Here is a 12821-nt window from a genome sequence, read left to right as displayed (position 1 = left end):
AACATATGATTTATGGTGTTATAACTATTAAAAATAATATTATTTTCTAAGGTATAACTAATATAATATAAAAGGGTATAAGCAGTGCATTGAGTAAAGCAAAATAATAATAATAATAATAAATAAAGGGCATTTATAGAGCACACAGCTACCTCGAGCGAGGTGTCCTGGAGCTCACGCGGAGGGCAACAGAGAAGAGGAACCAGGCCGTTAATACCTTTGCTTAAAGAGCCAAGTTTTCAGTGTCTTTCTAAACTCCTGCTCCGAATTCAACAAGTGTAGGTGGAGAGGCAAGTCATTCCACAGTTTGGTGGTTCCTCCTGAGAATGATCTGCCCACCCCCGCCTAGCTTTGAAAAAGCGAGGGACAGTGAGGTAGTATTAATGGTTGTATCTTAAGGACCGCTCATGGAGGTATGGGTGCAGTCTCTTCTTTAGGTAGCTAGGGCCCCTGCCCTGGTAGGCTCGAAACGCAATTGTTAAGACCTTGAATTCGATTCTCCTGGTGACTGGTAGCCAGTGGAGTTGTTTGAGATGGGGAGAGCTGTGATGGCGCAGCAGAACCTTACGGACTAGCCTCTCCGCCGCATTCTGCACTATTTGCAGCCTTCTGATCAGAGACCTGAGCAAGCCCAGGTAGAGGCCATTGGCATAGTCGAGGTGAGAGGTCACAACAGCATGAAACCCCGTTCTACGGCAGTCATCCGGCAGAAAATCTAGGAATTTACAGATGATTTTCATTGTCCCAAAACAGGCTGCTGAGACTTGGGCCGACAGGGTCAGATCTTTGTCCCATCTGACACCAAGGTTTTTGATGAGTCCTTCGGCATCAGTGGGATGCTGAGTTCTCCAGGTCACCATAGGCCTGCGGGAGGAGGGTAGGCTTGATTAAAAAATAGAATCTCAGTTTTATCGGCATTAAGCTTTAGGAAGTTGCCGCTCATCCAGGTAGCAATGTTTTTGAGACAATCTCTCAACGAATCAAAAGCTGCAGCAGATTGATCTCTGAAGGCAAACATCAGCTGTGTGTCATCCGCATAGGATATCACCATGACCCCACTCTTAGCGATGAGAGCCGCTAGAGGCGTCAAGTAAATGTTGAAAAGTAGAGGGCTTAAGGCAGAGCCTTGAGGGACTCCACACCTGAGCGGTTTTACAGAGGAGGTGTATGGGCGAAGAAGGACTTTTTTGGTCGCTGCAGTGTAGGTAGGAGGAAATCCACTCAAATGCCCTCCCTTGGATGCCCATCTGCTTCAGTTTGTCTAGCAGGATTGAGTGTGACAGAGTATCGAATGCTGCCGATCGAGGAGCACTAACATGGCAAATGAGCCACAGGCAGGCGGATGGAATCTGCTACTTCGTTCAGCGCTGTTTCTGTGCTGTACCCTGTAAGGAAGCCTGATTGAGAGTAATGTAGCAGCTCATTGGTTTCCACAAAGTCTGCAAGTTGAAGATGGATACTATACACTACTTTAAACTGTTCTGAAGGATTGCAAAATGTGATTGTCTGTAAATATTTAACAAATAGCTTTAATTCAATTGTACTTGTACTAAAATTTGTATGCATTGTTGCTGTTTTGTTGGACTCATTGAATAGTCATAATCAAGGGCCCAATAAACAAAGATATTGTTGTGACTTTTTCTTGAAGTACACCTATTTTTCTCTTGAAACTGAAACTGGAGAACTGCAAGTGTAACTCATACCCACTCATAGCAATATCTTTTCTAATTGCTCCCACTGTTTTGGGTCTCGATCCACAAAACAATTTTTGTGACTTAATGTTATATTACTCGTGGGTTACTCCTGAAGTTCATGAGTACACAAGGAATACAACTGGAGCGCATTGTCTTGGAATTCAGTAATGTCAGGAATACTGCAGGAGTAAGTCCCACCTACTCTTAGCAAAATCTTTGTGACTCTGGTCCGCTATTTTTAAACTAATTCATAATTCAGCCTATTGTCTACATTTGTTTGCAATGCATAGCCACCTAGCAATATCACTGAAACTTTTTTTAGATAAAAACACATATGAAAATATCTAACAGAGGAATATAATTATGTGTTGTTTCCCTCCTAGGATTCGAATTAGCTTTTGTTGCTTATCCAGATGCTTTGACCAGGTTGCCAGTTTCACCACTTTGGGCAATTCTCTTTTTCTGCATGCTCCTGTCCTTGGGACTTGACTCACAGTTTGCGTTGATAGGTAAGCAAGACATTTGTTAGAGAATGAGGAATCTCTAAAGGACTGTGATTATGGTCTATACTCTGAAGTCTGGTTCCCAAAGATCGCTTTGCTATCATTAAACTTGTAATACTGAATAGAACTTTCAGCTTGTATCCTACTATTTAGACATCTATTTATGATTTCATATTGGGATAGCCCTCCACATTAAAATACGAGTAAATATGTCATTGATGGATGTAAGTTACCAGCAGTGAGTAATCAAGTATGTAGTGGCTATATTGTTGATAAGGCTGTCACAAAAAAGTATGTTTGGCACATGAGAATAGTGCTATGGTTTGTTTAAAGCACAGGATATATTCAAACAAGCATTACTAAAGATAATAGGGTGACAGCCTCTAGGCTTTACCAATGCGTGTTTTATTTTGCCATGGTTTATGCACAACGTTATTGTTGAAGTGTAGTTAGCTAATGACGGAAGTGGACTGACCCATTGCAAATGGTTGTGCAAACACATTCTGAATCACTTGACGCTGTATAGACACAATGTAGTAATGTAGGACTGCTGTTATACTGCTATGCACAGATACATGCTCACAGGTGCCTTAGCCTGGTAAGGACCCATCTTGTATATCTGTTGCAGGCATTGTTCTCCTGTTAAAGAATGGCATGGGATGACTGGTACAACATATGAATAAGACATTTCTCTCACTGTAAATGTACAAGCTGCTAAATAATAGACTTTATAGGCGTTGGAAGACCACTATATATACAGAATCAAATTGGGAGAATCTAGCTATTCTCACAAGCTTCTAAACAGACATAGAAAAATATGGCACCATACAATGCTCTTCACAGCTAAAATCAATGATTTATTCACTGCAGAAACAATGACAACAGCCATACAAGACGCATATCCACAACTGATGAAAAGAATGAGAATCCCTATCACTGCTGGTTGCTGTGTAGTTTTATTTTTTCTTGGCCTATCCTGTGTAACACAGGTATGATTTTTACCTATTTTTCAACATTGTACATCTTAGTCATCATTTTCTACTCCTTATTTTCTCCTGTCCTACCCATCTGATCATTACATGCAGAAGAGTGTAACATTAGTAGAAACATAGGATGCTTGCTCTAGTACTCATTGCAGGTTGTAGTAACCGATGCCTATATACCAGCTAGACATTAAACCTCTCTGGAAGCACTCAAGAAAATGATTTAACTTTTATGTCGCACATTGCTCTACCTTGTTTCTTTCCTTTGATGATAATAATAAAAATAATTCTGAAACACATATATACATTGCATGATGTGTTAGGAAGTAATTATTGATTATTTACAGATATTTGTTGAAATACAAATTCTGCTTTACGTTTTCCTTATTACATTTCACATTGTACAGTTTCAAAAACAAATGTGTACATGTACTGTTCACGGTATCTCAGAATTCCCTTTGCTTTCAGTACTGTATATTGTGGATGAGGGAATAGGACCAGGAAGGAGGAACGAAGATCGGAGACGATTAACAGATTACTGGGGTGCAGTAATGTATGAACCTCTAGATAGGTGGGGTATAGATTTTTGTGTTTTTCAGTGTTCCATAGAAAATATATGGCACTCAAATTTTAAGAAGGTAACTGACGGTTTTAAAATAAGTTAACTAAATATGATTGCTGATTGATTCTGGAAGCAAAGCAATTGATTTGCCAATGTAAAATCATGTGCAAAACATGGAAGATATTTTTTTTAAAAAGGTTGACGTTGTAAATAGAAAAGTTTACAAATATATTGGGAGGTCTCATTGCAGTACTGCTGTAAAAGGAGGATATTGTTGTAACTCTATGAGTGTGAAGTGATAGGAAGGAACCAAACATCAAGCCTAAGTGGTTCCGAAACATGAAGATTCACACTGAAAGACAGGATACTCGTACTGCAAGTATGATGTAGGGGAATGACCATTTTTGTTTTTCGCTGCACTTACCATATGTTATAAATTATAAGATAGTAGCTGTGAGAACGTGGATTATTAGTTGAGTTTGATGGTTGTCTACCACAAATATTAATGTCACTATACCTGTTAGGGCCTCTGGGGATACATCCATTACTTCCTTCACAGAAGGGATCTGAGTTCGGCGGGATTCTTCCCAGGCCTTGAGGGCCCTTTCAAAATCCACTCCAGCCCAACTTCAATTCAAATTCTCTGCATAGGGCCTTAATCTCCATCACTGTAGTCAGTTACAAGTCATAATGGCACTATTCTTGTTAGGTCCAGTAAAGGTTTCAGTAATTTAAACCTGAGCTCTACCCCTGGTAGCTATGGCACAGAGCAGAAATGTTTAACTTAGGGAAATGTGTAAAGCATTTAGAAGTACCAAAACAGTTACAAAGATAAAAACCCAGTACAATAAAAATCCCACTCCAATTTATAAACATAGAGAATATTTTGATGGACAAAATGACACCAAAATAACAAAGATTAAAAAAGGTGAACCAGAGATATACATTTTTAAGCTTTCCAATTAAAATACCGCCAAAAAGCATTAATCACAAACCATGGTAATATGGTTGCATTGAGACCCCTCTACGATGCAGCACGGGTCACATACAAAAAACTGATTTGTCCAGGTCAGAAGATTTACCTATTGACTTAGAGCATGATTTAGATCTTGGCGCGAGCACCGTCATCATGATGGGTAGGTAGTTTCAAGAACTCCATCGAGTTGATGGTGGGCTGTCTGCCGTATTTAGATGTGACATCAACAGACTGTTTTCCACCGCCTCGCTGGTCTTCTCAGCTGGCTAAAAAAACTCTGTTGCCGCCAGGTCAGCGGATTTGCGCTGAGCTGATTTAGATGTCCGTGTTGTGCTGCTGGTGCCCTGGTGGCGATTCCTGACAGAGTGAGTGCCTGATGGTGTGGAAACAGGTAGGTCCTGCTCATTATTGCCTCACTACACATATATGTTGTGAATGGGTCAAAATGTATATGTAGGTTATGTCTAATGGCCTTTTTTTAACAGATGGCATAGTACACTAACAACATACACACAATGTTGCATGTACATCCAGAGGCACCACGAGCAAAACACCTACAAACAGCACCAACAAATGATTTTTTTTGTAAGTGTCAATACAGGTGTGTACCACGATAAGTTGTAAGATGAACACTTATGCATGACATATAATAAATGTTAATGCAGGAGCAATGTAAAAATACACGAGTCTAAAGAAAATATTAACCCACGATTCATAGTGAGAGAAGTGAGATAGAAGCCTACCTTAGATTCCGGCATAAACGGGGTCATTTAACGTCATGGTTACGTGATGGCAGCACAGGCAGGACCTGGACAATAGGGTACAAGACGGAAGTGGGAAACCTAGAAAAAGAGGGACGTTTGCCTTTCTCTTTTTCTTTGAGTCCGCCAATTTGACTTTGGAGGTTTCCCACCACAGTTTCCGTGACAGAAAGGCACATAGTAATTGTCACAGATGTAATGTTGGCAGGACTCCCTCCAACAGCCACATTTGCCTACCGTAGCCATGAGAGGAAGAGTCCCTCCATAAGCCCGCATACATCTAAGTACAGCAAGCAGACCACTAAGGCTGCAGGCGGGAAAAACATCAGAAAAGCAATGGCAGGACCAGTTCTGCCAACATCTAAATCAGGCCCTTAATCTCTGATATGGAATAAAAAAAATCTCAGCGGGGCAAGGCAGCAGGCTTTGGCCGAGAAAGACTCCACAAGGCTGAATAGAGGTGGGACGAAGTCCCAGTGGCACCATTGACTTTTTGTGGGAAAACGCAGAGCAGGAGTAATTCAAAATTCATGCCCAAGGAAGGTCCCATGCTTGCCGGATACTTTTGGTGCCTTCGTCTGGTAAAGATATATAAGTTCGGACTTAGTCACTTTTATGGAGCTCCAATACTTCTAGCGGGGCATGACTGCAAGCTGTAGCCAAAAAGGACTCCATGATGCTAGATACTCTGCCACAACATCCTGCTGAAACAGATTTGCTGCTATGTAAAAGCTCAAAGTGAGAGCAACCAGAATCTTTGGCCCAGTAGCAACGCACCTTTGTCGCACTAATTTGAAGGTCTTTGGAGCCAAAGATTTTTAAAGTCCCAGGTTTTTCAGGATGTCACGAGGCATACACTTTGACACATCCTAGAGGACAACAGCGCTTGAGGGTCAAGACTCACTCCCGCAGAATCCACCAGCAAGGTCTAGGGCAGGTCCAGTTGGAACTGGCCAGCAGGGTTCTTCAGAAAAGGGTTTTACTTCTTTGTTAAGCGTAAGTGGAAGCAGGCCTAGCTTTTTGGGTCTCCTGATAGGTCTCAACAGCAGACACAGTCATTTTTCTGTCTTACACAGGTCTGGTAGTATCCCGTTGAGTGTGCCCAGGGATACCACATTTATGCATGGCATTATCCTGTAGATTAGGGTGACTCCTGGCCCCTCCCTAACCAGTAAGGAAAACATTTCCAGGGATAACCCTACCCACTTTTCCAGTTATTATTGCGTGGCCTACTGCAAACAATCCCACAGTGCCCCTCTCTATCTAAATCCAACATGGAAATACCTTTTTTCTCTTGTGCAGAGCTCCTGTGCCTGCCTCCATGGGTGTGGCTTGGAGGATGAGAACCATCTCAATTTCCTAGCCGCTCAAAACTTGCTCTAGGGAAACTCCTTTTCCACTGGGATTGATGGCTGGCTGACTAGAGGAACCAAGGAGGAGGCAGGTCCAGGTGTTACCTCCATCTCCAGGTGACAGTGTAGGCCTTTTTGAAGTTAATTTAGTTCCTGAACACTGCCCAGATGGCAATCCCGCAAAAACAACAAGGTGTTGGATGGAATTAATTAATTAATCTCAGCCACTGGGAATCACTCGGGTTGCAGCCAAATCCTCGATATCTGCTCACAATGCAACCTCATTTTGGACCAGGAATATGCAAATCAGTCTTGACCCTGATCCTCATGGGAACAGTTCTGCCTGACCTGCCAGGCCAGGTCTTCCTAAAAGAACACAAGCTACCCAGGAACGGTTTCACTCTTGATACTTTTTGATGCCTCAAATGATAATTCTGTCGGAGGAACAGAACACCTCCCCATACCCAAGACCTTTGTCTCAGCTCTGGGATCAAGTTCACACCCCATCAAAGGGGCTGTTTATCTCCTGGGTGACAGTTTGAAACTTAAGCATATGGGCTTCTAGATGCTTTAATCAGGTAAAGGTTACTTTTTAAAAGTATCTTTTGCAAAATATTTGTGAAAAATACGACTTCAGCAATGCATTGGGTTTATAATAAATATTAAAAAAATTCCAAGAAAGAACTTTGCAGCTGTTTCCTAAGCGGAGATAACATTATTCATTTTAATATTGTATCCCAATGCTTTCCTATGGAGAAAAACAACTGCTACAGTGGAAATAACTTTTTGGGCCATATTACTCTACAGACATGTTTAATATTACGCTTTTCCTTGTCCTGCTTTTATATAGCATGCATCCTGCACTATGGGCATTTAAGGTCTTCTGATGGGTGACCTATTAATATTTAAAAGGAGGGTAAAGGCCTGTTAAAAGGGGTTATTTTGGCCTGTAGGATTTGCAGTTCTAAAATTGCAGATGCAGTCTAGTAGTGGCACATTGTGTGATGCAATCCACTCGTGACATCTAATTTAAAGACACTGGGTACAGTTTGTAACATATACTAGGGACTTAGAAGTAAGTTAAAGATGTCAATTAGAAGTAGGGCCAATTTTGACATGTTTTAGGAGTTAGAGCACACGGAGTAGTGTCTGGTTAGTAAACTCCCACTGCATAGAGTTGAAAATAGCAGCATAGGTCAAAAAAATGGTTTGATCATGCAAAAAGAGCCAATATAAGGGGTCAACAGAGAGGCAAGCTGAGAACTAGAGAGAAACAATAGAAATGTAGTATACGCCAGTTACACTGGAAAAATATGTTCAACTGTATGTAGACCTATAAATTTACAGCAAAGGAGATATTAGAAAGGACATATTAAAAATATCAATGAAGGAAACGGTTACAGTAACAACAATGAAAAAAGAGGAGAAGCTATTAAGGTTAATGATCTTGGGCAAATCTCATGGGAATGGCTCTCATGTTCAGAATCGATGATCAGACAGTATTGGTTTCGGCTGTAAAGGTAACAATAGTAGAAGTGCATTTAGCTGCTAAAATGCAGTTTAGTTGAATGCTGACAGAAGATGGTGTTATTATGATTGAGTAAAGGATTGGGCGGGGATGTTTACTACAAAAGAAAATGTCAAGTATCTAGTTATGTGCCGCTGACTACTCGTTCAGGTGAAGGAATAGAAAGGGGGCCATTGGGTAATTAGGATTGCCACACTGAAGGAAGATAAAATGCATTTGCGTGGTACAAGTTGTGCAATGAATAAGAATGTTCTATGGCATTCCGCAGCTCTTATGCACCACTGGACGCTCAGCTTGCAGTGACAGTGAGTTGTGGACTAGACATACCTTGTGAAACATTAAGAGGTAAATCTCCTTTCATTTTTTTCAACTTCGCCAGAACTTCCATATTTTGGCTAATTGCCATTCTGGCAGTTCGGCAGTGCAGTGCACGGTACAAAAGGCTAGTAGCTGCTGCACTGCGGTGCCAAGGAGCTGCTGATGAATGTGCCACAGCACGATGGAATTACAGAGGAGATCAGTGTCCGAGTGCGGAGTGGCATGTCCGTACCACTGAAATGGGCCGGTACATCTGGATGTGCATGAGCTAGTAAGGCAAGGAGCACACTTCAGCTCCCTCCAACAACCCTAATTTGGAGTTTCCCTTTTCAGCCAGTATAGCAGCCGAAATACTAGTTGCATCTGAAAGTCACCCTTAGCTTTATCACACAAGGACATGAACAGGTCTACTAATTTTTCACTGGGATTTCTGAAAAGACTTGCTTACAAGTGGCATGCTGATGGGGGCGTGGCCAAGCAAGATGGCAGAGTAGTCTCACTTCGCAGGGTTCTCTTGCCAGCACTCCTTCATCCTCTCAACATCCTGTGGCATTGGCAGCCACTGATGCCGGTAAACATCCTGAAAAGCTGCACAGGTCGATATGGAGTGATGCCATACTGGATCAGGCGGTGCAGTAGCAGCAGTGGGAGCGGAATGAGGATTGCTGCCACCGGTTCAGAAATTGTGGGCCCTCGAGGCTGGCAGGCCAGGGGGGGCACAAACAACGGTCGTCAAATTGGGCGCCACCAGCACTAAAGCCGGCCCGGGGCCAGACTGATGGCACAGCGCAGCCCCTGGGGGCACTGAAATTAAATAGAGCATGGAGAGAGAGCTGCGAGACGAAAGAAGCCCACCTGGGACCCAATGCAGGTGTGCCAGAGCATCGGAAAGCAGAGGGGTGTGACTTCCGGGCCCAGAACTGTGACGCTGGGGCCCTTACCACCGGCGACACTCGTGCCGCTGTCCCCGGCTGACCAGAGGTAAATGGAGGGATGCTGAGGCCCCACAAGAGGACTTGAGAGGTGCAGAGCCTGGAAGGGGCTCTGAAAAAAACGGAATGTAAGCCCCTGTGACATTGCGAATGAGGAGACCGCTGATGCTGGGGGTACAAAGTGGGCCCCCTGACGATGGTCCGATGGCTGCTCTGTGTAGGCACCTGGGATTGGGTCCGAGCCCTATGACAGAGGGGAGTCTCAGGGGTGAATACGGCAATCAGGATTGTGGGGGGGATCCTGAGACTAGCCTGCCTCTCCTAAATCCTTGACTGCAGGCCCCGGTGCACATGCAGTCCCAGCAGAGGTGAGTGCCCTGTCGGTGGACAGCTGCCAAGGGCCCTGCCTCTTCTCCAGCACATTAGGGTTTACCTGTCTGCAGTAGGGGACACAAAGAGGGTACACTGAGTGCATGTGGGAGTGATTCTGGTCAGCTGCGAGACCTTTGTAAAATATACTTCCCCGCTCGCACACCACTATGGATATAGACAAAACTTGGCAAACCAGCACCGGCAAACAAGATTGTTAATTACAAGTGCTACATCTGGAGGAGATGATGGCGGTTATCGTTGGGTGGCGGGGGGGGGGGGTCAGATGTGGAGTACCATCGGACCAGGTGCAGAGACTGGCAGACTCAATGGCAGCAATTCAAGCCTCACAGGAGGTGATGGGGGTTACAATCGACTCTGTGACGGCTGAAGTAAACTTCCTGAGAGCAGACCTTGAAAAGTAGCAGACAGGGTCACTGCGGTGGAGGAGACTGTGCCTGGTCTGCACCCAGAGGTGCAGGTGTAGAAATAGACAGTATAGGTGCTGAGAAAAGCAACAGCACAGCTAGAGGATAAGATAGAAGACTCAGAGGGCAGGTCTCACGGAAACAATCTGCGCTTTATTCGGTTTCCGCAGAGGGGCAATCTGCTGAGCTCTTTTTGGAAGAATCTGGATCGTTAGTACGCTGAGCCTCAAACGCCTGTCCTCATTTTTTAATACTGAGTGAGCACATAGGGCAGTGGCCCCTCCTACGCGACCTGGCGCGCCCCCCAGGGCCATTATATCTTGCATGTTTAATTTCTGGGACTGGGATATTAAATTACAGCATGTCTGAGTAAAGGGTCCTTCTCAGTTTGAGGGCAGGAATATTTCCATTTTCCCTAACTATACCAAACAAGCATTTGCAATGCAATAGGTCTCCCATTTACGCGAGTTTGAGCTATTGACATTACAAAATGACAATGCTTTTTATGTTTGTTTTCGTTTTTAAAACATAATACAAGGCAATGTCATTTACAATGCCAATAGCTTAAACACGTGTAAATGCAAGACCTACTGCATTGCAAATGCTTGTTCTATAGATTGGGGTGATAAATTGGGAAGCCGTGAGTCTGGAGTCCTTACAGTGAAATATATCCAGAAAGAAGGTTTGATTTCTTATATATCTGTGAACCAAAAACTGCTGACTTACGAAGAATAACTGTCCACAAGTGGACAATGCTGCATACAGTTTAACATACCAGAAGTCCCGAAATTTCCAATAAATCCAGTTTTATTGGAGAGAGGATGGAGGGCCTCTAAAAAGACTTTAGTCCCAAGGTTTACGGGAAGGGTCTATCCCTTGGGTGAAGGAGTTATGGATCTTCCACAGAGGTTGGTGGTGGACCCTTGTTGGCAAATTTAGCTAGACTGCAATCCTGACAGAGATGTAGCGCTACAGAACACAACTGATGGAAAGATAGATGGCAGATACTTCTTTGAAGAAGGACTTCAGTATGGATTTAGCAATGAGGGCTGATATATATTCTTCGTGCATGTCACAGTCCTTATTTAAGGACTTCCGATCCCTATTTATGACAATTCACAGTGGTAAAGACGTTAACTACAAAGTTTAGAAAGTCAGATTTTCTGTACATTTTGCATTAGCAAAAAATGATTTAAATCTCCCTTGTTTACCTTGAGAGACTGGATTATTGAAGTGATCACTATGCCCTATTCAATTTCCAATCACTTTCTTCCAGGTGCAGTTTAATCTCCTTCGGCAATAGGATGGGCCGGCCTCCACTACAGATATTTGAGCTGCAGTAACTTTTGCAGGTTCATCTACATTAATCACTATGGGGCATATTATCAAGAAACGGCGTTAAAAAAAAAAAAAAAAAAAAAAAGCTTTTTCCCTTAGTATATCCCTTGGTTCTGTTAGGCACTTCTTATACCTTGTTAGAATTTATTTGTTTTTACTGATTTGTTTCATTGCCTACTGATGTTATTTTGCACCGATGTTTTACTTGGTTTATTTCACTCAATAAAGCTTTTTAAACTGGAAGAAATGGCGTTAAAATTATCGCCGCTTTAGCGGCAGAAAACTGCCGCTAAAGCAGCGATAATGTGCTTGAAAATATGCCCTTGTGAATTCCCATAGAAGCCCATGTTCTGGTGTCAACATGGGCTTCTATGGGAATTCTCTGCGGCATATTATCAAGCCCATTATCGCAACTTTAGCGGCAGTTTTCTGCCGCTAAAGCGGCGATAATTTTAATGCTGTGCTTGATAAAATGCCCCTATAGGTTCAATCTTACCCAAGGGACAGAGTTAGCTTTTGGTTCAAAAGTTCTGAAAGGCAAGAATGCACCTTACATTATCTTGTTTGAGCAGGATCATGTTTTGAAATCAAACTGAGTTTGGTACCATGATTCCTATTCAATGAATATTTCTGTTTGAAGAAGATATTTAGCTTTGGCATGCCTTTATTTAGTATGGGCGAATTGAAATGAAGATGTAATGTCTAGATTACTTATCGATAATCTTCATTACTCCAATTTCACATTCATCATCTCATTTCTTATGTTCCCTCCCTCCAGCCCTAACAATTCTTTGAGATTATTGGAGGCTTAACCGGAAGTATCGGTGACTTCATCTCCTTTACATAGTAAAGGTGGTAAGTCATTTTCAGGTCTCTCATAGGCAGCGCATACGCTGCCTCTACGAGGCATTAAGTAATCTGAATGTTGGGTGAAACTCCGCCTATTGCCGGTAGTTTCTCCTGCTGCTTGCCATTGGATTAACGCTGGCATAGCTTCTGTTAGCTGGGTTTTTACTGGTTCTTGATTTCATACCGACTTCCGTTTAGTCCGGAAGCAGCAGCGCCTAACTACTGTTT

General features: G+C 42.9%; 1 protein-coding gene across 3 annotated transcripts in view; it reads left to right on the top strand.

Annotated features, from left to right (window-relative positions):
- Positions 1 to 12821, top strand: part of LOC146829237 (sodium- and chloride-dependent neutral and basic amino acid transporter B(0+)-like) — a 561372-nt gene that overhangs the window by 348374 nt on the left and 200177 nt on the right. For all 3 annotated transcript variants that reach the window (XM_085607862.1, XM_085607864.1, XM_085607865.1), the window contains 2 exons: positions 2078 to 2203; positions 3068 to 3186. In XM_085607862.1, the coding sequence (XP_085463988.1) occupies positions 2078 to 2203; positions 3068 to 3186 (245 nt within the window). The remainder of the gene's footprint in view (positions 1 to 2077; positions 2204 to 3067; positions 3187 to 12821) is intronic.

Source organism: Triturus cristatus, chromosome 5_2, assembly GCF_964204655.1.
Source record: "Triturus cristatus chromosome 5_2, aTriCri1.1, whole genome shotgun sequence".
Lineage (NCBI taxonomy): Eukaryota > Metazoa > Chordata > Amphibia > Caudata > Salamandridae > Triturus > Triturus cristatus.
The sequence above is the reverse complement of the archived record's forward strand: the minus strand, read 5'-3'. Positions and strand labels throughout refer to the sequence as shown.